Below are 25,572 nucleotides of genomic sequence, written 5' to 3'. Positions count from 1 at the left end.
ATGCGCTGCCTGAAAGGGAATTGGATAAATACTTGAAAAGGAAAAATTTGCAGGGCTATGGGGAAAGAGCGAGGGGAAGGACTAATTGGAGAACATTCACAAAGATCCAGAACAGGCATGATGGGCCAAATGGCTTCTTTCTGTAGTGTATTATTGTACGATTCTATGATGTATTGAATTCAATTCATAACTTGCCCTGCTTGGATTTGAACTCATGACCTTTAGGCTGATAGCCGACACAGCCATACATGAGCTAGAAGAGGTAGCACTCGATGTGCAGCTCGCGTGTGGCCATCTGCACAAGGGAATGAATTCCCAGCCCCACTCCTGATGTATTTATTTTAAACAGTTCACTGTGTTCCCAGCTACTTGCAAGGTGACCAGTAGAACTGACCAAAAGCTCTGCTTCACTAAAGCTACACCCTCAGTCAGACGGCTGGGTATTCCTGCCCCCTCAGACGGCTGGGTATTCCTGCACCCTCAGACGGCTGGGTATTCCTGCACCCTCAGACGGCTGGGTATTCCTGCACCCTCAGACGGCTGGGTAAAGCCATGATGCTGACTGCTAGCGCGAGAGGACTGAGTTATGAGGAAAGACTGGAGAAACTTGGAATTTTCAAGCCTGAAAGAAGACAACTATGAGGGGATGTCATAGAAGCACATGATAGTAAACAGTATGAAAAAGGCAAATCCAGAACACTACCGCGAACTAAACCATGACAGTTAAATAAGGGAACACAGGATCAAAATGTCAAAAGTCGATCTAGGACTGAAGTCTTCTTCACACAAAGAGTGATTAATAAATGTTTTGCACTTCTGGGTAGGATAATGGAGGCAAAACCCTTGGATTTTTTTTGAAGAAACACCTTTCCATGAAGGAACATAAGAACATAAGAAATAGGAGTAGGCCAATCGGCCCCTCCAGCCTGCTCCGCCATTCAATAAGATCATGGCTGATCTGATCCCAACCACAAATCTAAAGAACACAAGAAGTAGGAGCAGGACCCGGCCACTCAGCCCCTGGGCCCTCTCTGCCACCCACAGGGCATTGACCGATCCGAGCTCAGCTTCATGTCCAATTTCCTGCCCGCTCCCCATAACCCATAATTCCCTTTACTTCTAGGAAGAAACCATATAAATAATAATTTCACAACTGTGCAACTTTTTGTGAATTAAGTTGATATAGGTTCAATAAAAATATAAAGGGTAATGGCACAAGGCTATTGTGCCCCACAGAGCCTCGCTAGAAAAGAGCGTAAGCTGGAGATACAGCAAGAAGACTATAGGCCCAGTCCTCCAACACACGCTCACCAACAGCAAGGCAATGCTGCCAGCATGAAATTACCCCTTCCAAGTATCAGCAAAGTAGAAGGTAATGCATTAATGTCAGAGACAACTTCCCAACAACCCAAAGTTTGACGCTAAGCTTCTGCATGATTACATTTGATCAGCAATGGCTGTCCCTTTCCGGTTCCCTTCTGGCTCTTTCTCCCTTTCCCACTGCCGTCTCCACCCATTGACTGTTCCTCCTCCCTCTCTCTTCCTGCTGTCTCTGTGCGCCATCCATCCATCCACTGGCTCATGGCCTCTGCTTAACTATTCTGCTCTCGAACTCTTCCTTCCTCCACTAATTATTTTGCTGCTTCCCCCCAGCTGGATGCTCCTCTCCTCTAATCATGGTTAGCTGTTCCTCTCTCCTGCCCTCAGTTGGCTATTCCCCCAGTGGTTCTTATCACCTCCCACAGTTGGCTGTTTCCTCCCCCCCTCCTTCCTCCTTCACCTCCTCCACTACCCCCTCCCCCTTTGGCTGTTCCTGGCCCCTCCCCTCAGGCTATTCCTGGCCCCTCCCCATTAGGCTGTTCCTGGCCCCTGCCCCTCCCCCTCCCTCCCTGTTCCTGGCCCCTCCCTGTTCCTGGCCCCTCCCCCTCAGGCTGTTCCTGACCCCTCCCTCTCCCTCCCTGTTCCTGGCCCCTCCCCCTCAGGCTGTTCCTGGCCCCTCCCCCTCAGGTGGTTCCTGGCCCCACCCCCTCAGGCTGTTCCTGGCCCCTCCCCTTCTCCTCCCTGTTCCTGGCCCCTCCCCCTCAGGCTGTTCTTGGCCCCTCCCCCTCAGGCTGTTCCTGGCCCCTCCCCCTCAGGTGGTTCCTGGCCCCACCCCCTCAGGCTGTTCCTGGCCCCTCCCTTTCTCCTCCCTGTTCCTGGCCCCTCCCCCTCAGGCTGTTCTTGGCCCCTCCCCCTCAGGCTGTTCCTGGCCCCTCCCCCTCAGGCTGTTCTTGGTCCCTCCCCTTCTCCTCCCTGTTCCTGGCCCCTCCCCCTCAGGCTGTTCCTGGCCCCTCCCCCTCAGGCTGTTCCTGGCCCCACCCCCTCAGGCTGTTCCTGGCCCCTCCTCCCCTTCTCCTCCCTGTGCCTGGCCCCTCCCCCTCAGGCTGTTCCTGGCCCCTCCCCCTCACGCTGTTCCTGGCCCCTCCCCCTCATGCTGTTCCTGGCCCCTCCCCCTCAGGCTGTTCCTGGCCCCTCCCCCTCAGGCTGTTCTTGGCCCCTCCCCCTCAGGCTGTTCCTGGCCCCTCCTCCCCTTCTCCTCCCTGTGTCTGGCCCCTCCCCCTCAGGCTGTTCCTGGCCCCTCCCCCTCAGGCTGTTCCTGGCCCCTCCCCCTCAGGCTGTTCCTGGTCCCTCCCCCTCAGGCTGTTCTTGGCCCCTCCCCCTCAGGCTGTTCTTGGCCCCGCCCCCTCCCTCCCTGTTCCGTTCCCCTGCTCCGGGTAAGATGGCGGACTGGGTGGACTCGCTCTTTGACTCTCGCTCCTTCCCGTGTTGTGGGCTCCAGGAGTTCAGTGTGAGTGTTTCCTGAACATTCTCCGTGCGTTGCACTTTTAACTCTTGGATCCAGCCCCGGGGCCCGGGAACCGGTTCTCGATGCAGACACTGGGTTCGGACCTCAACCTCGGGCTCACGCACGGCCGCTATCTGGCGCTTTCCTCACACACTACGGCACAGCTAGAAACCCCACACCGGGGATCGGGGCCTGTGGGGTGGGTTTAACCCGGGCCTGCGGGTTTAAATAGCATTAATAATTTAAATATTTTCTGGTACTTTATTTTAATAATTTGTAGGTGATCAGCTGTTGGGTATTGCATAAAATGTTAATGTAAGCCTGTTGATTTTCACCTCTAAATTTGCAAATTGGGGCCGGAGAGGGGGAAATTGGGGCCGGGGAGGGCGAAATTGGGGCCGGGGAGGGGGGAAATTGGGGCCAGAGAGCAGGGAAATTGGGGCCAGAGAGCAGGATGTGGGTCTCATGGATAAGGTGAGCTCAGAGAGGGTATTGGGGGGTGGGGGTATAGGAGAGAAACTAGAGAGATGAGAGAGTTCAGGGCTAGGGCAGGGGGCCTGGGGATAGGTTTGGCTTGGTGGGCAAAGAGAAGGGGGGAATCAGCAGAGACAGATGGTCTTTATCTTGGTGACAGACAAGTTCATGAGGCTAACTTGTTGCAGGTGAGAGTGGACGGGACACACAGAGAGGTTTAAGCAGACGGTTGGTGGTGGAGAAAAGAAGCTAGGAGTTATCTTTGCTCTACAGGATGATCCTGGAATACTGGGCGGTATTGGCAGAGGAGAGTGAGGCGTAGCAGAGCTGGCGGTGGATGGTTAATCCAGCTGTGCTTAAGTCAGTGTCCCTTGGACTTGAAGAAACAAAGATGGGGCTGTACCAAGGAGAACTACTGGGATGGGAGACAACGAAGGTTTTGCTGGGAACAAGGGCATCCAAGGAAAGGAAGAAGTGGTTGATCAAATCAACAGGTGCAGAGGTATCTTGGCGAATGGATGGCCAAAGTCTAGGTAGTTGGGAGATTGTATTAATGATGCATTTGTTACTGTATTAATTGTATGAATGTGTTCTAGTACTGCTATTTTGTATGGCAATGTGGGTGTATTATACTGTCATTAGTGTGTTGCTGTGAAGTGATTTCATTTGAGAGTTGGGGCACCAATCTGATCCAGGAATGGTGTCTCAAACCACTTAGACTTAACACTCTAGAGTGATATCAAAATAGATCTAAAGAGTGATCAGGGAGGGAGCCATTAGATTTGCTGGGACTTAATGAACTGAAGCAGTTTTTCTTGTGTGTTAAGAATGTCAACACTCCCACTTCTACTTCCAAAAACATTCACAAATTGCTGAGTAGGGATCAGGCCTTTGCCAAATTGCTTATGCAGTTTCAGACCATTGGCACAGAATGACCCCTGCCTCAGTCGCCTCTTACTGAGTGAGGCTAAAGTTGAAATGTTTAGTGATGAAAAGAATAACATGTCACTTGCACCTCACGCAGCCAAAAAAAAGTTTGCCAACTGCACAGACCTTCCAACCTGATGAAAATTTTATGAGGGTAAAGCTTCAGCCAAGTGTCAACAGTGTGAGGTGGAGTCACATCTGGGGTTTCGTTGGCTTGCTTTATGCACCCAGGAGCTCTGATCTATCAAGCCATTTATTCAAACCACACCAGTAAACTTAAGTAAGGAGGTAGGTAAAATACAAGTGATTAGAAATGATGCTGATTTAGAACATCTGAACAGATTTTTAGGTAGGTAGTGTTGCTAGGAGTTTTGAGGTGAATTGAGAAAAGCTATTTCCATTGGTTGGTAAGTCAGCAACTAGAAGGCATTTATTTATGATTGGCACCAAAGAACATAGGGAGAGGTTAGGAGAAATAGTTTTACAGTTTGTAATACCCTATCAGAAACAATGTTGGAAGCAGAATCCATAATTGCTTATAAAAGGGAGATGGATAAATATTTACACAGAATTTGCAGCATAGAAACAGGCCATTCGGCCCAACAGGTCTATGCCGGTGTTTACGCTCCACACGAGCCTCTTCCCACCATGCTTCAACTCACATATCAACCTATCCTTCTACTCCTTTCTCCCTCGTGTACTTATCTAGCTTCCCCTTAAATTATTTCAAAAAGACTAATTTATGCAGACAGGGGAATGCGACTAAATGGATAGTTCCTTTTGGGAGCCAGCACAGGTGTGATGGGTCAAATGGCCGACTGTGTTGTAAAATTCAATGATTTTAATGACAGGCTATGTGGGCTTGGTGCCTCTTTACAAACGGCCCATCTATTTTCAGTCCAACATTCACTGTTGCCTGTCACCCTTCACATGATTAAAAATTTCTAGGACAGATTAGGACAAATCAGAAGAGGTCTATTATTGCTGTTTAAAGGGCTGGTGACATCCCATCTGGAGTGCTGTGTGTAGTTCTGGACATCTAATCTCCAGAAGAATAATGTTACTCCTGAGAGTGTAAAGAAGTGAGCTCCTAAGATAATTCCAGGTATCGGGAATGTTAACTTATTGCAAAAGGTTCTAAAAGTTGGGCTCGCACTGCTGACAGAAGAAGAGACTTTGAGGTGATCTCACTGAAGTTTTTAAGATTATGAAAGGAACTGACAAAGTTAATTCATGCAGTTTTTTCACTGGCAAAAGATTGAAATAAAAGGCAACAGCAGTTAAAAATTTGCAAATCATGAGTAAGGGAACTCAGGCGAAACGGTTTTCACAGAAAAAGTAATCGACTTGTGGAATAAATGACTAGGGAAAGCCACCGGAGCAGGCAGTATGAATGAGTTCAAGAGGCAAGTAGGTTTATTTCTGGAGAAAACAGGTATGAGGGACAGAATGAGGCAGGTTGGTAGGGTTGAAATCAGTCAAAAGGAGCAGGCTTGAACCCAATAGCCTTTTTCTGTTCCTGAAAATTCTGAAGCGCAAAGCTAATGTTGGTGATGTGTTGCCAGAGCTGCTGCTCTTGTCATTTTGTGTCTCTGGTAAATTGATACAGTAGACTTTCGCTACGGTACCAGACTAGCAACCCCGGAGGCATTTGGCTAGTAATTTGTGGGCTGGCACCAGGAAATAAATGACTATGAAAGCTGCCGGATTGTTGTAAAAACCAAACTGATTTACAATTCAGAGGGAAGCTGCAACCTCTATTTCTGACTCGAGTCCTAATCTCTTAATAACAGCAATAACTTGCATTTATATTGCGCCTTTAAAGTAGTAAAATGTCCCAAGGTGCTTCACAGGAGCATTATCGAACAAAATTTGACGCCGAGCCACATAATATATTAGGACAGGTGGCCAAAAGCTTGGTCAACGTGGTGGGTTTTAAGGAGGGTCTTAAAGGAGGAGAGAGTGGTAGACTCTTAGGGCAACTAGGGATGGGCAATAAATACTGTGTTACCAGCATTTTCTGTGTGGAACGTTTCCTAGCAAGGTTAAAGAGAAGAAAGGTTTATGCTTTCTGTTCAAATTATTCCCCCATTTTTCTTCTAAGAAATGCTCTGTGTTTATAAAATATTACCTTTTAGAAAACATCCTCCATTTACAGTTTATTTTTAGGCCCGTAGAGCATTTTCCCATCCTGTGCTCGGACAATGTGTTGCAGTGTTGGACTGCATGCATTCTAGGGTGGCTCCGTCACTTTAATGGGACCTGGTGCTTCGAACCAAGGCACTTATCTAGACCGACCTGAACACTTGGGAAGGTCGTAAGTGGAAATAAACTGAAGCTAGATACTGCTGCTTATTCAGCTAATAGAGGCCTTTCTGGGGTTGGAGATAAATAACCAGCTAAATTAGATCTCCTGAATGACGAGATACAAATATAAGAAAGAAAGACTTGCATTTATATAGCGCCTTTCACGACCTCAGGACATCCCATAGCACTTTCCAGCCAATGCAGTACACTCACAGTGGTAACGTAGGAAATGCAGCAGCCAATCTGTGCACAGCAATGTGATAATGACCAAATAATCTGTTTTTTTTAGTGATGTTGGTTGAGGGATAAATATTGGCCCGGATACTGGGGAGAACGCCCCTGTTCTTCATCGAAATAGTGTCATGGGAACTTTTACGTCCACCTGAGAGGGCTATTTTCTTTGCTTTTGATTTGCATGCTGCCTGCCTCTTCCAATCTGATTTGCTGCTGTTTCACTTTGAACCGGTCAGCAAAGTGTGCCAGGAAGTAAGTGTGATACTTACAGTAAGTGTGATACTTACAGGAAGTGCGAACTCTACTCAAGATTTTTTAATATATCAGTAGATAGGTATGGGCCCCATCATTATGACTTTGTGTGTTACAGCCAAGCCCTGAATTGTTAACCAAGTGGGAGTCTTCCGGTTTTGTAGTGATGTTGCCACCCAACATGTGATCTGAATGACTAGATTGTATAACGCATTATGGATTGGCTTTACAGCCTTTGAAAACAATATCAGGATTTGCATAACATTTTTAAAATCCAATGAGGAGAACTATCAATTCTTAAGGCAGTAATTTGATCCACAGGGTGAGCTTTTATGGGGAAAGGGGCAGAGGAATGGCACCAATTGGATAGCTCTTTCAAACTGCTGGCACAGGTACGATGGAGTGAATGGCCTCGTTCTGTGCTGAATCATTCTATGATTTATTGTAGCTTGCAACTTTTGAAGCAGTTCCATGCACCGCTTATTTTTTATGAATCATTGCCAGTGCAGTCTATGGGGGCAGTTTTACTTGTGTGGATTTATGTTGACTGATTGATTGTGGCATAATAGCTACAAGTGGAAGGGATAAGAACTTCCAACCAGATGGATTGCTTGGAAGTAACATGCTTCATATGGTATCAGCAGAGACCTGGCATTTAAGTTAACCATTGAAAGAAGTTGTTGTCCTTTATATTTTTCTTGGTAAACTTTTACTGATTCCTCTTAAAATTCTTCATTAGCTGTGCTAGCAAATTTCTGCACCTGGTCTGCAGGTAACTGGCATGATAGTGAATTTCCCATCTCTTGTTCTTGTTCTATTTAATGCCTGCAAAAGGTGCTCACTTATGAAGAGAGTGTGTGTGTTTTTAATAACTATGGTCGCAGAATTTATTAATTACTCCGAAGTTTAATGGTAAGGCTCCTCCAATTCTGGCCTCTTGCGCGTCCCCGATTTTCATCGCTCCACAATTGACGTACATGCCTTCAGCTGCCTAGGCCGTTAGCTTTGGGATTCCCTCCCTAAACCCCTCTCTCCTCCTTTAAGATGCTCCTTAAAACCTACCTCTTCGACCAAGCTTTTGGCCACCTGTCCTAATATCTCGCTATTTGGTTCAGAGTCAAATTTTGTTTGATAACGCTCCTGTGAAGCGCCTTGGGACGTTTTACTACATTAAAGGTGCTATATAAATGCAGGTTGTTGTTGTAAGGCTGCCTGGTTGCAACTGTTATAATCTTTTCGTTGGGGAAACGAAAAGTTTCTGCGTCCTGAGATTTACTGTGAAACTAAATATTTTTAAGTCTCACTTTAAGACAGAGAAAGATCAGTTAAGGATTCTTTCAACTAATACTTGTCATTATTTCTGCTCTTTTCAGCTTCTTCCTGGCCACAGCAAGTTGACGGAGAGAGTGAAAAAGCGACTCTACTACGGTCGAGATGTGGACTACAACATGGACGCCCTGTCCTGTCCTGTCACCGGTACGTGTGCACATTGTTATTTTTATGCACGGTTTTGATTATTTCCTCGATGGCCACTTTATGCTGCAGGCTACCTCTGCTAGAAGTAATCCTAGTGATAATGTACTGGGGCTCCCGGCAGCATGTGTTGTGGGCAGACTTCAGAGTGCCGGCATTTACATAACTGCTTTGGGACGTTTAACGGCGCCATATAAATACAAGTTTTACATGTGCAGTTTGAAAGTAGTGGTTCCATCTTAAGTTTTCTGACCACAGTTTTTACCAGGGTCAGGGGAAGGACTGTACAGGGCAGCAATTCAGAACCCACATTACCAGCTTATTTAGGCCAGCAGAGTGCCCACTCGGTTAGAAAAACTGGCAGCCAGAGGTGCCATTTTACGTTTGCCAATGACAGCGCTGTGACTCTTGAGGTGTGGGTGACGTCTTGAGGTAGTACGGTATTCTGTGCTGCTTCAATTGTTGCAGCTTCTGGTGGCTGCTTGTAATAATATAAATTCAGCATTAGTTTTTAACCTGATAGCTGAGATTACACATGGCTTAAGGGGTGAGACAGTTGCTTCCAAACAGACTTAGAGTTTGTTTACCCAGATCTGTGAATGTAAGTGTAGTTGTACCTTTTAAAAAGAGAAAGAACTTGCATTTAAAAGTTCCTTTCGCATTCTGATGCACTTCACAGCCATTGAATTACTTTTGAAGTATAATCAGTTTTGTCATGTCGGCGCGCATAGCAAGGTCCCACAAACAGCAATGCGATAAATGATCAGTTAATCTGTTTTTGGTGCTGTTGGTTGAGGGATGAATGTTGGCCAAGGCACAGGGAGAACTATTGGTCCCATGGGATCTTGCACATCCACCTGAACAAGCCTTGGTTTAACAACTCATCCAAAAGTTGGCACCTCCGACCATGTAGCACTCCCTCAGTACTGCACTCTGAAGTCCTGAAAGGTGATTGTAATTATATATGCATTTGTGCAACTTGAGCAAATTTCCAATCGCTAGTGGATCTCACGTGATGTTGCTCACAATGAGTCAGAGGATGCGCTAATGTGTAATAGCTGAAATGTGACAGGAAGTAAGTGTGATGCTTACAGGAAGTGCACACTATGCACAAGACTTTTAATATAGATAATATGGACAACATAAAATTGAATTGGAAAATTACAGATAAATTGTTTTTACAATTAAGCATCTTCTTGAAACAAGAGAAGAGAGGTTACATTTTTTAAATACAGAATTTCTATTGAAATTCTCAAAGGACTGGAGTTCCAAAGATAGCAAAGGATATTTAGAAAGAAAAGCTCAAATTTGATGGAGTTTATCCACCCTAGCATGAAAATCCCTTGGGTCATGTTAATGAGAGAGAACATAAGAAATAGGAGCAGGAATAGGTCATACAGCCCCTCGAGCCTGCTACGCCATTCAATCAGATCATGTCTGATCTTCGACCTCAACTCTACTTTCCCAACCGATTCCCATATCCTTTGATTCCCTTAGAGTCCAAAAATCTATCGATCTCAGCCTTGAATATACTCAATGACTGAGCATCTACAGCCCTCTGGGGTAGAGAATTCACAATCCTCTGAGTGAAGAAGTTCCTCCTCATCTCAGTCCTAAATGGCCGACCCGTTATCCTGAGACTAAGACCCCTAGTTCTAGACTCTCCAGCTATGGGAAACACCCTCTCAGCATCTACCCTGTCAAGCCCTCTAAGAATTTTATACGTTTCAATGAGATCACCTCTCATTCTTCTAAACTCCAGAAAGTATAGGCCCATTCTACTGAATCTCACCTCATAGGACAACCCTCTCATCCCAGGAATCAATCTAGTGAACCTTCGTTGCACTGCCTCTAACACAAATATATCCTTCATTAGGTAAGGAGACCAAAACTGTACACAGGGAGTACTTAAAGGGAGCCTTTAAATGGCTTGATAGTCTAATTTTGAATCCTTGGCCGGATTAGAATCCGCAAATATTGGGATATACTTTAATGCTCCCAAATTATTTTACGGCACTGTTATGGGTGTCAGTCCTGACTTCGCAGGCAGCACTGCTGCCTCTGGGGAAGCTGAGTCGCTTCCTGAAATCGCTTGAAGACAGCAGCATCACTGGCAGAAAGTAGAAACACACCACTGGCAGTCCCAGCCACCACCCGATTTTGTTAAGGGTGTGGGGAGGTTGAGCACTCGGCAAATGCATCTTAACCAGTGATACAGGAGGCGGTCCGTAGCCAGAAACTAAAGGCGTTATTTCGTGCATGTAGTTACACTGCTCTCAACTATGCACTATTCAAAGAAGAACAGGGCATCCTCGTGGTTTTCTGACCAACATTCATCGCTCTATCAAAACCTCCAAAAACATCTGTTCAGTCATTCATTTGCTGTTTGTGGTAACCACCGACTCCATCCCTCTCCCTGGCCACTGTCTGAGGCTGAACCAGACCATTCGCAACTTTGGCGTCCTACTTGACCCTGAGATGAACTTCCGACCACATATCCATTCCATCACCAGGACCGCCAACTTCCGCCTCCGTAACATCGCCCGTCTCCACCCCTGCCTCAGCTCATCTGCTGCTGAAACCCTCATCCATGCCTTTGTTACCTCTAGACTTGACTATTCCAATGCTCTCCTGGCCAGCCTTCCATCTTCCATTCTCCGTAAACTTGAGCTCATCCAAAACTCTGCTGCCCGTATCTTAACTTGCACCAAGTTCTGTTCACCCATCACCCCTGTGCTCTCTGACCTACATTGGCTGCCGGTCCGGGAACGCCTTGATTTTAAAATTCTTATCCTTGTTTTCAAATCTCTCCATGGCCGCGCCCCTCCCCATCTCTGTAACCCCCTACAGCTCTCCGAGATCTCTGCGCTTCTCCAATTCTTGCCTCTTGCGCATTCCCGATTTTAATCTCTCCACCATTGGCGGCCGTGCCTAGTCCCTAAGCTCTGGAATTCCCTCCCTAAACCTCTCTACCCCTGTCTCCTTTAAAACTAAGCAATTAGCTTTGATTAATCTAGCAAAGAGCCAGTACAGACACAATGGATTGAATGGCCTCTTTCTGTGGTGTTAGCTTCTATGGTTCAGGTGAGGGCGATAATACTATAATGAGTGCTAGTGTCACAAATTCTGTATGTTATTGATCAGCTCTTAAAGCACCCAGACCTGTAGATCTGTTTTTGTGAAGTTTCCAAGCAATGACACGATTCAAAATCTTGTCTCTTTCAGACATTGCAGTCGAACTGCTTCAGAAATCAGCACCGAGTCCAATCAGAAAACTCCGGAAGAAATACGCCGCTCACGTGGCTCGGTAAGTTTGAATATTAACTGGAGGGTGAGAGGCATTGTATTGCTGCATTATGTGCGGACTGGTAGTGAATTGTTTTTAGATGAGCCCGTAAACTGCATTGAACTTTGAGTTACCTTTAACCATTACACTCTGTCTCCAACAGGAGTTGTTTGTGCTAAGTATTGCAGTTTTTGTTCTATACAGCCCTGTTGTGTATTTTTTTCCTTTGAGGTCCTGCATTGCAATCCCTTGTAAACATTCTCCCCAGGGGATGACTAATGACAGTTACCCTTACGTTAATGTCCTTTCTTTCCTGAACCTGCTCGACCCCATCCTTTATTGGCCCAGATCAGAAAGTTATTGTGTGTTTGGGGGAGGGGGGGAGGGGAGGGGGGTTGAAGTTAATGACGCTTGTTCTGTTGCACAATGCCACAGTATATAAAATACTATAAATGTTATCAATTTCGGAGGCTCCACTTGTTTACAACGATGAACGTTATGACATTATCTAGGATTGTTCCCAGTTGCACTCCTATTGCACTGATGCTGATAAGTAGAATTAATTTTCCTGATTTTGTCATTTATATAATTCACAAGATGGGGGAGGCCAAATGACTTATCTCAGCTCACCCACCCAGAAAGACCCTAAAGCGTCCTTCTTGCAGCATCCAGTTGGTATTGATGATTCTAGGGTTTTTGCTTCTACCGTCCAGTCTTTCCTCATAACTGAGACCTCATAAGACTGGGAATCAGCCTCATAGTTCTTCCCTCTCTTCCTCCAGTGCTTGAATGTCTGCTTGGTGTCCTGTTGACCAGAACTGAACACAGTACTGAACGTGTGGGCCATTCCAATTCCGTGTGCAAGATGGGACTAATCCTGCTCATATTTGTTCCTCCCAGCATGGAGCACCCTGCTATCAGTAGTCTGCACCAGAGTTGCCCATAGTCACCCAGCGACAGCAGGTGATTCAGTGGTCAGTTGAGGCTAGAATTGAAATTAGGCCGGTTTTGGGGGAAAATCACTTGCTTTTTTTTCATATGGTGAGTTTTTTTTTAAGATTCATTAGCTCTTACCTTTTTTGCTCACCAAAAGTTAACTGAACTATAACCAAATCTGCAAGAGAGTTGAGCAGAAGAGCTGTAATAGAAAGAAGCTGTAAAGAATTGGAGATGGAAGGATAACAGCACAGAGGGTACTTATCGGTTGGTGAAGCTGGGAAGTAGCTCTCTTCCCAGGCTAGTTAGTTAGTAGGTGAAATTTAATTTTTTTTTATTTGTTTCTGGGATATGCATGTTGTAGTAACATGTTGCCCATCCCTAATTGCCCCAAGAAGATGGCGGTGGGCCATCTTGAACTTTCCAGCTTTACTGAAGACATTCTCAGCAAAGGGATTTGGGTAACCTTGTACACGAAACACAAAGTTAACATGCAGGTACAGCAAGCAATTAGGAAGGCAAATGGTACGTTAGCCTTTATTATAAGGGGATTGGAGTACAAGAGTAAGGAAGTCTTGCTGCAATTGTACACGGCTTTGGTGAGACCACACCTGGAGTACTGTATACAGTTTTGGTCTCCTTACCTAAGGAAAGATATACTTGCCTTGAAGGCGGTGCAATGAAGGTTCACTGGGATGAGAGGGTTGTCCTATGAGGAGAGATTCAGTAGAACGGGCCTATATTCTCTGGAGTTTAGAAGAATGAGAGGTGACCTCATTGAAACATAAGATTCTGAGAGGGCTTGACAGGGTAGATGCTGAGAGGCTGTTTCCCTGGCTGGAGAGTCTAGAAATAGGGGACATGGTCTCAGGATAAGGGGTCTGACATTTAGGACTGAGATAAGGTCAAATTTCTTCACTCAGAGGGTTGTGAATCTTTGGAATTCTCTACCCCAGAGGGCTGTGGATGCTCAGTCATTGAGTATATTCACGACTGAGATTGATAGATTTTTGGACTCCAAGGGAATCAAGGAATATGGAGGTCAGACGGGAAAGTGGAGCTGAGGTGGAAGATCAGCCATGATCTTATTGAATGACGGAGCAGGCTCGAGGGGCCGGATGGCCTACTGCTGCTCCTATTTCTTATGATCTTATGTTCTCTCCATTTTCTAAGTCTGGGGCTTTACTGCTGTGAAAAATCTTGAGCAAAAAATGGCCATTCAGTACTCTTGACTACACTGAAATGATATCAATGATAATTGAAAAATCCATGTAATTTAAGGTTGTATCTCATTCTATCTTCTTCTCTCCCTTCCATCCCCAATCACCACCTAATGTACAAGATGAAACAAAAAATCTATAAAGGCTAATGATCCTTGCTTTTTCCACAGGGAGGCCTGTATCTCGCCCTGTGCAATGATGCTTGCTCTTGTCTACATTGAACGGCTACGACATCGAAATCCTGAGTACCTGCAGCAGATCTCCTCGTCAGACCTCTTTCTAATATCCATGGTCAGTGAAAGCACTTGCACCAGGTCTGGCTTTGCTCATTCAGGCTGCGATAAGTGCATCTGAACAGCAGCGGCTCCTCGTTTTGACATTAGACCTGTTGAAAGCCCCTGCATCCTTATCGTTTCTTGGATCCTGCTGTGCCTTCTCCTGTTTCTTCTCCCCCCTCTCCCCACACCTCCCCCCCACACCCCCCCCCCCCCCCCCACCAAACTCAGATCCTCCAAGATCAAATGAATGAATGCCAGGGGTACTTCATGCTCAAGTTCCTTCTCTTCCCTCCCAACACCGCCCCCCACCCCCCAAACGCGCGCGCACGCACACTGACTTGCTCCTCCTCTGAAGATGCTAACTAGAGAATCGGATGTATACTTAAAAAAGAAAAATTCGCAGAGCTACGGGGAAAGAGCAGGGGAGTGGGACTAATTGGATAGCTTTTACAAAGAGCCGGCACAGGCACAATGAGCAGAATGGCCTCCTGTGCTGTATGATTTGAAGTACAGTTCGGTGGAGTGGGCAATCCTCCAGTACTTCACCTAAGGGGTGATTCTTCAGGTGCGACATTAAACAGTAAGTGTCAGTTTAACCATGAAGGGCATCGCAGCCAAACCCGATCCTGTCCTCATCCAGTATCCAGTGCTTTCCAGGAGGAGTGACTGGAAAGCTTTGAGGAGTGGGAACGCCAGCCCAGGGACAGTGAAACCAGTCAGAGCACTCCAGCTGCTGCCTCAGCCGATGCCACCAAAAACGGATTAACTGGTCATTCACCTTGTTTCCATTTGTGGGATATTTGTTGCCAAGTTTGCCTTCATATTAACAGTTAGCATCATACAGCACAGAAAGGGGCCATTCTCACCATCATGCCTGTGCCTTTGAAAGAGCTATCCAATTAGACCCACCACCCCTGCTCTTTCCCCAGAGCCCTGCAAATTTTTCCCCTTCAAGTGTTTATCCAATTCCCTTTTGAAAGTTACTATTGAATCTGCTTCCACCGCCCTTTCAGGCAGTGCATTCCAGATCATAACAACTCACAGTAAAAAAAATTCTCCTCATCTCCCCTCTGGTTCTTTTACCAGTTACTTTAAATGTGTCCCCACTGGTCACCGACCTTCCTACCAGTGGAAACAATTTCTCCCTATTTACTCTATCAAAACCCTTCATTATTTTGAACGCAGTCACTGCACTTCATAGTAATTAATTGTACGTGAAGTGCTTTGAGATGTTTCCCAGACACGACATAAGGCACTAAATAATTGCAACTCAAGTCTTCACTAATTTAGCAAATGCTTGAAGGCTGGTTTATTTTTAAATCTGTAACTTATTGCTTAGAAAGTTCTGTAACCATTTTATTGGGTAAGATCATGTTTAGTTGACGATCCTAGTGCTGTGACTGTGCCCCATTAGCATTTGATTTCAAGTTTTTTTGGCTTTGCTGCAGATGGTTGCCAGTAAGTACTTGTATGATGAGGGAGAAGAGGAGGAAGTGTTTAATGACGAGTGGGGTGCCGCGGGAAAGCTGGACGTGCAAGTGGTCAACACTCTGGAGATGAACTTTCTGCGGGCAATCGTAAGTTATCTGGGCTGTTGGTTTGATAGGATTAATAGGACTTGACAAAGGTTTTGTTTCCTCCAAGAGTTGAGAAATGCTGTACAGTACTGCAGAAATTTGCAGAATCAGTTATGAAAATATGTAAAAGAATATGCAGAATATTTATATTAGAAGTCTTGGGCATAGTGCACACTTCCTGTAAATGTCGCACTTATAACACTTTGCCTGACACGCTTGCTTAATATCATAAAACAGCATAGCCAACTCACTGTGAGCAATCCACGAGAGAGCTGCCTTAATACAGCTACATAAGGGATAATGGTGTGGAGTTTCCACAGATGTCCGTGCTGGTCAGAGCTGCAGCAATAGCTCTGTGGTCTTTCACTCATGCTTGCTGCGAGATCACGGCTAGATCTGAGATGCTATTGAGGCAGATCTTTACTGGTGACTAGAGAGGGAGCATTTACCCAAACGGTCTGTTCTCAGGCTGCCTCTGACCGATTGATTCCAGGGTTGAGTACTGTAAGTGCTAAGGAGATGTGTCCCTTACACCACCCTTTCAAAACTTTGACTTAAAAGTGACTCCATTTCTAAGGCCTCCAGCCTGAGAACCTCTCTGAAGTCTCAGGGAACTGTGCTTCTCTGTATCTACAACCGGTAGTGTGATTTCACGAGTGGCAAGGTCCTCTGCTTTAATGAAATCGTGGTGCTTGTTGTATACTATGAAATCAGAAAGCAACGTTCTCTTTTCTCCTATCCACCCCCCACCCCCACCCCTCCCCAAATCTGGTTAGAGGTGTCACCGGAGTTGCCTGGCAGAGAGAGAGACCAAAATCAAGGGTCTTGAGGAGAGTTAGAAAACTATTTTAACAAAAACGTAAAAGAAAAATCGCGTGCCCATTTTACTTGAAAATGGGTGAGTTCTTTGAACAAGATGTACTCCCCTAGACTTTCTTTCCCTTTTAACTGTTTGAATGGTTGGGAAAGTCAAACTCAATGAACTATTTACCTTTACATTTATTGCATTTGCTGGGCTGTTGATTAGCGGCTTCTGGTTGTCCAGTAGGGTAAGGGATGAAAAGACAGTTTATTGGTTCAATGTATATAATGTGACAGTTTATTCCAAAAGTTTTCTATATTTGTTTTTGACATTGCAGGATTGGAACTTGTACGTTAATACCCAGGAATTCTTTCAGCTTTTGAGTCGATTGGAGGGAAGGTAGGTGTGCCAGTGCTGAGTTTCACCAAGACTGCCTACTTCCCGTAACATCGCCCGTCTACGCCCCTGCCTCAGCTCATCTGCTGCTGAAACCCTCATCCATGCCTTTGTTACCTCTAGACGCGATTATGCCAATGCTCTCCTGGCTGGCCTCCCATCTTCCACCCTCCATAAACTTAAGCTTATCCAAAACTCTGCTGCCCGCACCTAACTCGCACCAAGTCCCGTTCACCAATCACTGTTCGCTGACCTACATTGGTTCCCGGTCCAGGACGCCTCGATTTTAAAATTCTTATCCTTGTTTTCAAATCCCTCTGTGGCCTCACCCGTCCCTATCTCTGTAACCTCCTCCAGCCCTACAACCATCCAAGATCTCTGTGTTCCTCCAATTCTTGCCTCTTGCACATCCGTGATTTTAATCGCCCCACCATTGGCGGCCATGCCTTCAGCTGCATAGGCCCTAAGCTCTGGAATTTCCTCCCTAAACCTCTCCGCCTCGCTACCTCTCCTTCTTTAAAACACTCCTTAAAACACACCTCTTTGACCAAGCTTTTGGTCATCTCCTTATGTGGCTCAATGTCAGATTTTGCCTGAAAATGCTCCTGTGAAGCACCTTATGTTAAAGGCGCTATATAAATGCAAGTTGTTGTTGTTGTCTTGGTGAGAAACACTTGCTATGGTTACAGATTGATGTGTTCCAGAGCTGTAATCTATAGTGGTAATATAAGTGGAGCAGTAAGCCAGACATTAAATAAAAAGTACTATGCCGTTGCTAAAAGACTTCAGGTATGTAGAAATACTCAGGTCCCACGTGTTGTATGTCAGTGTTGTCCAATAGAAATCACTGACTAGCCACAGGTGTGGCTACAGCGGCACAATTTTAGCCACATGCACTAATTTTAGTACAATACAGGGTAAATGCACTTCCAATGTGTATATTTACTTAACAAACCTCAGCCGCCATTCAGTAACCAAGAAAGTGAAGCAGTCACAATAATCAAAAAACACTCACACGATCTGCCTTTGGTCTTACCATTTTACCAATGAACGCACAAAAAGTTAAAGTTTTCAGGCCGTGCGAATGAGTAATGGGATCACATGCCTAATGACAGTGTCTATTCCTCACTTTTATTCACTGATCAAAAATACAATTTGGCACATCCGGATTCCCAATTAGCCACATGTGGCCAGTGGCTAACATATTAGACAGCACTGCTGTGTATTATAGAATGGGTTCTCCAACATTTGGAACTGTAAAAACTCCATAGGCGAATGGGAAACCAGCTCTCTGGTCTCCATGGGCAGGCTGAGCCTGCTGACGATAATAACATATGCCTGTCACCCACAGCCAACCTGGCTACGTTGCTATCAGATGCTACCCTTCTAGCAGTGCGCACAATCTTTGAGAGGCATCGTCGTTTTCTTTACCCACTGTAACAACAGTGTCGGGGCTGTTATCGGCACCAGTGTGGTAAAGCAAGCGAACACAAGGCGCCAATCCAGAAACTGCACTGAGCCTTCAGGCTGAGTACAGCACAGATGCAACATTTTACATTTGCTGGTGCCTCTTGTGGTGCTGGTAAAAGCCTTCAGACTCTTCCCAGAGACCGCACGCCATTACATTTACCTTGCTGTGCTTCCATCACTCTCTTGCTGCCATCAGTGCCTGCGCTGTACGATGTAATAGGGTGGCCAGGTTGACCCATTTTATGTAACTGAGCATCTTATTGCAGAATGGGGTTTGATTTTTGGGTGGGCGATTCCACTTTGATGGGAGTGAGTGGTATGCCTCTGAATTATTGTACAATCAAGGTGATTTGTAACCATCAAAGTTTATATTATATTTAAATAAACAATATATCATTGTTTATTTATGTTCAGCCAGAAGTGCCGAGTGGATGATCCATCTTGGCCTCCTCCTGAGATCCTACACTCACAGAAGCCAGTCTTCAGCCAATTTGATTCACTTCACGTGATATCAAGAAACGGCTGAGTGCACTGGATACAGCAAAGGTAATGGACCCCGACAACATCCCGGCTGTAGTGCCGAAGACTTGTGCTCCAGGACTAGCCGCACCTCTAGCCAAGCTGTTCCAGAACAGCTGCAACGCTGGCATCTACCCAAAAATGTGGAAAATTGCCCAGGTATGTCCTGTCCACAAAAAGCAGGACAAATTCAATCCGGCCAGTTACCACCCCCATCAGTCTACTCTCGACCATCAGCAAAGTGATGGAAGGTGTTGTCAATGGTGCTATCAAGCAGCACTTATTCACCAATAACCTGCTCACTGATGCTCAGTTTGGGTTCCGCCAGGACCACTCGGCTCTAGACGTCATTACAGCCTTAGTCCAAACATGGACAAAAGACTTGAATTCCAGAGGTGAGGTGAGAGTGACTGCCCTTGACATCAAGGCAGCATTTGACTGAGTGTGGCATCAAGGAGCCCTAGTAAAATTGAAGTCAGTGAGAATCAGGGGGAAAACTCTCCAGTGGCTGGAGTCATACCTACCACAAAGGAAGGTGGTAGTGGTTGTTGGAGGCCAATCATCTCAGCCCCAGGACATTGATGCAAGAGTTCCTCAGGGCAGTGTCCTAGGCCCAACCACTATGGTCAGAAATGGGGATGTTCGTTGATGATTGCATAGTGTTCAGTTCCATTCGCAACCCCTCAGATAATGAAGCAGTCGTGCCCACATGCAGCAAGATCTGTACAACATCCAGGCTTGGGCTGATAAGTGATAAATAACATTTGCGCCAGACAAGTGCCGGGCAATGACCATCTCCAACAAGAGAGAGTCTAACCACCTCCCCTTGACATTCAACGGCATTACCATCGCCAAATCCCCCACCATCAATATCCTGGGGGCCACCATTGACCAGAAACTAAACTGGACCAGCCACATAAATACTGTGGCTACAAGAGCAGGTCAGAAGCTGGGTATTCTGCGGCGAGTGACTCACCTCCTGACAAGGCACAAGTCAGGAGTGTGATGGAATACTCTCCACTTGCCTGGATGAGTGGAGCTCCAACAACACTCAAGAAGCTCAACACCATCCAGGTCAAAGCAGCCCGCTTGATCCACCACCCTAAACATTCTCTCCCTTCACCACCAGCATATTGTGGCTGCAGTGTGTACCATCTACAAGTTACACTGCAGCAACTCGCCAAGGCTTCTTTGACAGCAACCCACAACCTCTACCACCTAGAAGAACAAGGGCAGCAGGCGCATGGGAACACCACCACCTGCATGTTCCCCTTCAAGTCATACAACATCTTGACTTGGAGATATATCGTCATTCCTTCATCATCGCTGGGCCAAAATCCTGGAACTTCCTACCTAACAGCACTGTGGGAGTGCCTTCACCACACGGACTGCAGCAGTTCAAGAAGGCGGCTCACCACCACCTTCTCAAGGGCAATTAGGGATGGGCAATAAATGCCGGCCTCACCAGCAACGCCCACATCCCATGGATGAATAAAACAAAATTCATAACGTCTTTTAATGTGAAACTTGCAACCACAAGGAGTAGTTGTGGCGAATAGCATAGATACATTTAAGGGGAATGCTGGATAAACACAAGGGAGAAAGGAATAAAAGGTTATGTTGATAGCATTATATGATGAGGGGTGGGAGGTGGCTTGTGTGGAGCATAAGCACCAGCATAGATCAGTTGAATGACCTGTTTCTGTGCTGCAAATTCTATGTAAGCTGGGCAAAAAGCCATTTGGAAAAGGGCATTTTGTATGAGAATGCCACACACTGTGTGACATGAATAAAGGGGCAGATGGTACCCAAAGCTACCATTCGTGAAGGCAGCTAGAGTAGAATTATAGATTCATACAGCACAGAAGGAGGCCATTTGGCCCATCGTGCCTGTGCCGGCTCATTGAAAGAGCTATCCAATTAGTCCCACTCCTCGCGCTCTTTCCCTATAGTCATGCAGTTTTTTTTCCTTTTCAATTATATATTCCAATTCCCTTTTGAGAGTTACTATTGAATCTGCTTCCACCACCCTTTCAGGCAGTGCATTCCAGATGATAACTCGCTGCGAAAAAAAATTCACCTCATCTGGTTCATGTCACTGTTGCTGGGAGAGGATCTTGCCTCCAAATGGCTTATGCTGGAGCTGCCTCTGACCAGGAGCTCCAAATTAGAGCACAGCGGCAACATAAATTCAAGTACTACAGATGTCAGCTGCTGTAATATTTAGTTCCCCATTCGATGTATAATTGAGAAGCTGTGCTTTGTCATTAACTATTGTAATTGCAGTGATGTAATTTGGTGTACATTCTTGCTGCATAATCACTTGAGCAACTGGCCGCACGTTACAGAACGTTAAAAAGCTCCTCTGACCCATTCCTTTGGAGAGAAGTCACAGAAGCTCGACAGTGTTGTGTTCCAAACCCTACCAAGCTTTTCAGGTTTTAATCTTGTAACTCCGTTTTCGCAGGGTTGCTGAGTCGCAGGGACTGAAACGAGGCTGGTTCACGTACACAGACTTGTGTGTGTTACTGGAGCAGGCGCTGTGGCAACAAGCGCTTACAGAACTCTACCAGCATGTTGTCAAGGTAGTGTATAGTCACGCCCTTATTAATAGTTTGATCCTTTATAAAAGGGAAGGAAGTTACAGAGCAACCAGATATGTACGTTCAGTTTGCATTTTAAAACTAACAGCAGTGGAATGTAGCATAGGTTGACATCTGACAAGGTCTCAGTCATTGCAGTGAGGACAATCCCAGAACAACTGCAGATGCCTGATGAAGCCGGAAGACATGCTGTGACCACCATTTTTTAATTAATTTTTGCTCGTTCCTGGGAAGTGGGTGACGCTGGCATGGCAGCATTTAGCGGAGTCACACCTAGGCCAGACCAGGTAGGGGTGGCAGGCTCACATTACCATGGTCCGACAGCCTTCATGGTCATTTTTGTGGAGCTCACCCACAATTACAAGATTTATTGAATGCAGTTTCACAACTTGTCAGGGTGGAATTCAAACTCATGACCTCTGGATTGCTAGTCCTGGACCATAGCTACTACATCACCAGTCTGCATGGCAATTCTCTTCCAAGTGTGCATAGGGACCTCAGATCTGATTCAAATTTGTGTTTGTTACCCTTCGCTCCAATAATTGAACACTCACAAGCAGCCACATTAGAGACTATTTCCATCAATTCATTAACCCATATAGGGAAACATGGTTCTGCAATAGCTGGTCACCATTCTTATCCAATATTAAAAGGCAAGGTTTAATCTTAGCTACTTTTCAGACAATTCCTGGAGCATCACTATGTTTCCCAGTATTACCAGTGCTAGGTTATCAGGGTTCCTGTATCCTGCAGATGAAACAGTACCTTTCAAAACAAAATACTCAAAAGTCCCTAATCTTTTGAGAGAAGCTTGCAATAATGTACTTCTCTCCACTTCTGGTTTTGTTGGGTCAGACCTGACTAGCACCCATGCATCCAGTGTTAAGATTTTGAACTGAGCTAACTTAATTTATGAGCCAAGTTGTGTGCCATCCTCCAGCAAAGACTCCATTGGGACAAATTGTCATTCCCAGATGTCTCCCATATTTCCCATCAAACAATTAGAATCATAGAATAGAATCATAGAAGTTTACAACATGGAAACAGGCCCTTCGGCCCAACATGTCCATGTCGCCCAGTTTATACCACTAAGCTAGTCCCAATTGCCTGCACTTGGCCCATATCCCTCTATACCCATCTTACCCATGTAACTGTCCAAATGCTTTTTAAAAGACAAAATTGTACCCGCCTCTACTACTGTCTCTGGCAGCTCGTTCCAGACACTCACCACCCTTTGAGTGAAAAAATTGCCCCTCTGGACCCTTTTGTATCTCTCCCCTCTCACCTTAAATCTATGCCCCCTCGTTATAGACTCCCCTACCTTTGGGAAAAGATTTTGACTATCTACCTTATCTATGCCCCTCATTATTTTATAGACTTCTATAAGATCACCCCTTAACCTCCTACTCTCCAGGGAAAAAAGTCCCAGTCTATCTAACCTCTCCCTATAAGTCAAATCACACTCAAAAAGATGTCTATAGAATCTTACTGCACAGAAGGAGGCCATTTGGCCCGTCATAACTGCGCCGGCTCCTTGAAAGAACTGTCCAATTTAGTACCACACCCTAGGTTTTTCCCCATAACCCTGCAAATTAGTCCCCTTCAAGTACATGTCCAAGATCCCTTCTCAAATCACTTAAATTGGCTTTCTTCCAGTTGGGTATTTCTACCAGCTGAGCTGAGATGCCAATCTCTTTCCACCTTCATCAGTCTCCAGTTGCTTTTTGCTACATCTCCCAGTACAGCAACTCATGTGGAAAGTTGTAGAAAGATAAAATGTAATCAGTTCCCCCCCACACACATGACTCTTCAGCTATGGAAACACTGGCTAACAGTGCTAATAACACTATCGCATTTCTGGTATGGGAAAATGGGCAGCACGAGTGCTTTGGGCAGTTAGTCTGGAACCTTGTTTCTTGTTCACCACTAACTACTTTGTCTGCTGACATGGTTTTTACTGCTGTGTAAGTGAAGCTTCTAAAGCTAGCTTTGGCACATCGCCATGCTTGGTTAATGTGCTGGATGTATCGCAGTGCTGTATTAGCCAATCTAGTCGATGTTTCAACCGTGATCTAATATGTTGTATAGACTGTGCATAGATTTAACTCGAGGAAGGATTAAAGAAAATTGCCATGCTTGACGGATTTTTAAATCTCTGGTATCTTTTCTCATATCATAGGTCGCCTGCATGCTGGGGCTCGTGTACCTAACCAGCGTTGCAGGAGTAATCGCTTGTACTGCAGTTGTACGCCAGGCCATGTGCTCAAAGGGCCAGATCTGTGTGATCTCCCAGGCCGAGGAATCTGTTTTGAGCCGAGGGGTTATCCTGGACCCGGTGGAATGCACGCAGGCGGCCAAATCCTTTCCATCGACACCATTCAATCCAGCGGCCGTTAATCTGGCCAGGTCTCGAGGCTCTCCTTCCGGTCTTCATTGCTGTATCTTGGAAAACGATACCAGCAGGAGAAATTCTGGCATCGCAATGACTGCGCTGTGTCTCTGGGGGACTGTCTTGACCTCCCTTACTTATAGTACTGACCTGAGTAACATCCGAGAGGAGTCTGGAATTCCACCGCCCATTTCGTGTTCAAACTGTTGTAAGCTGCAAAGCGAGGCCGGGCTGGCTGTCAAATGCGGGACATCAAACCAAACGTCCGTAAAGATTGCCTTCCGTCGTACCCCATCGGAATTGTACGCCTCCTTCAGTTCGCACGGCACACTCTCTCCTGTTGGATGCGGCAGCTGTATGAAGAACAGGGAGGTAAACGGAAAGCAGCTTCCTTCGGTTCACAGCATTGAGCGACTGATGGACATTCTGTGCCTCCCTGGTTCCCTGAGGATGAGGAGATGCCCTATGGAAACAGCAATGGCATTTAACCAGCTCGCGATGCCAGTCTTACCTAGTTAGGGAATGGAGCTTCCTTCCGGCAGACTTTGGAACCGATAGTTACAGCTATGATGGACTGAACTTTTATTTTCCTAATCCCAGTTATCAACACTGAAGTAATCTTAAATCCAGCAGTCAGAGCACCGAGACAATGTCAAAATCACACCACCATCTCGGTCAACCACAAAAGCTGGTGGCCGACGCTGGCAGTTATACCTAACCTACAGCAAACTGTTACAAACACCATGAATTCACCAATGCCATCATGTGTTCTTAGTAGCCAGTTGGTCATTGTATCTCCAAAACAAAATTATAAACACAGGGGCAACAATCCTCTCCGCTAACATGAGCAATAAATTTGATTTATAAAAAGAAACTTCCATTTATATAGAACCTTATCATATCAGATGTCTCAAAGCACTTCACATACAATGAATTACTTTGAAGTGCGACAACTCGTTACGTAGACAAACTGGCAGCAGTTTTGTGCATAGCAGAGTCCACAAAGAGCGACAGGGTGAACGATCGGATGATTTTTTTTTTGGTGGTATTTGTTGAGGGAAGAAAGTTGTCCAGGACACCAGAAAAACTCCCCTGCTCATCTTTGAGCAGTGCCGTAGGATTTTTTAACGTCCACCTTAATGAACTGGAACCAGACAGTCGTCTTACCTGAAGGACGGCATCTCCGACAACGTAGCACTCCCTCAGCGCTGCACTGAAGCATCAGCCTAGAGTACTTGAAGTGCTTTAGTAGAGACTCATGCTGAATTTTTTCATTCAACAGCAAATGAAGGAAAATATAACCCAAACGCCATTGGCAAGTTATATTTTGTTGACCATTTTCTTTCGAGGTGCAAGATTTGTAGATTCTCAATCTTAATTTTTTTATTACAAAAATGAAGAGCTTTTGTAATGAGAAGGTTTGGTGAAAGTGGTTAAGAATTGGATTTGGGATCCAAAAATTTCACGTATCTGAAAACGTTGGCCTCTTGACGTTGGGAAACATGAAAAAAGGAGACACCACTTGTATCTTTCGGAACTTACACATAACTGTAAATTTACTAAAAATTGGCTTTTGTGCTGTATGAATATAGATTATATTGTGCG

The 25,572-nt window shown here is 45.6% G+C and overlaps 1 protein-coding gene across 2 annotated transcripts; it reads left to right on the top strand.

Moving 5' to 3' along the window:
* The first annotated feature begins 2,739 nt into the window (after positions 1 to 2,739).
* Positions 2,740 to 25,558, top strand: cnppd1 (cyclin Pas1/PHO80 domain containing 1). 2 transcript variants are annotated; one of them, XM_067987049.1, is made up of 8 exons: positions 2,740 to 2,827; positions 8,392 to 8,494; positions 11,717 to 11,798; positions 14,104 to 14,224; positions 15,660 to 15,788; positions 16,928 to 16,989; positions 21,443 to 21,560; positions 23,758 to 25,558. In XM_067987049.1, exons 1-8 carry the CDS (start codon positions 2,759 to 2,761, stop codon positions 24,484 to 24,486), a joined length of 1,413 nt encoding a protein of 470 aa, XP_067843150.1. In that variant the 5' UTR covers positions 2,740 to 2,758; the 3' UTR covers positions 24,487 to 25,558. The 2 variants fall into 2 exon arrangements, with proteins under 2 accessions (XP_067843150.1, XP_067843151.1); XM_067987050.1 differs by lacking the exon at positions 2,740 to 2,827 and adding an exon at positions 4,452 to 4,513.
* The last annotated feature ends 14 nt before the right edge of the window (positions 25,559 to 25,572 follow it).

Source organism: Heptranchias perlo, chromosome 7 (assembly GCF_035084215.1).
Source record: "Heptranchias perlo isolate sHepPer1 chromosome 7, sHepPer1.hap1, whole genome shotgun sequence".
NCBI lineage: Eukaryota > Metazoa > Chordata > Chondrichthyes > Hexanchiformes > Hexanchidae > Heptranchias > Heptranchias perlo.
Note: the sequence above shows the minus strand (reverse complement) of the source record. Positions and strands in the feature narration are given on the sequence as shown.

What these genes read in the sequence shown, in the direction of transcription:
- cnppd1 (XM_067987049.1), top strand. Translation starts at nt 2,759, where the DNA reads ATGGCGGACTGGGTGGACTCGCTCTTTGACTCTCGCTCCTTCCCGTGT. An exon ending in CCTGTCCTGTCCTGTCACCG is followed by an intron (nt 8,495 to 11,716) that starts GTACGTGTGCAC and finishes TGTCTCTTTCAG; the next exon opens with ACATTGCAGTCGAACTGCTT. An exon ending in TTGAGTCGATTGGAGGGAAG is followed by an intron (nt 16,990 to 21,442) that starts GTAGGTGTGCCA and finishes CCGTTTTCGCAG; the next exon opens with GGTTGCTGAGTCGCAGGGAC.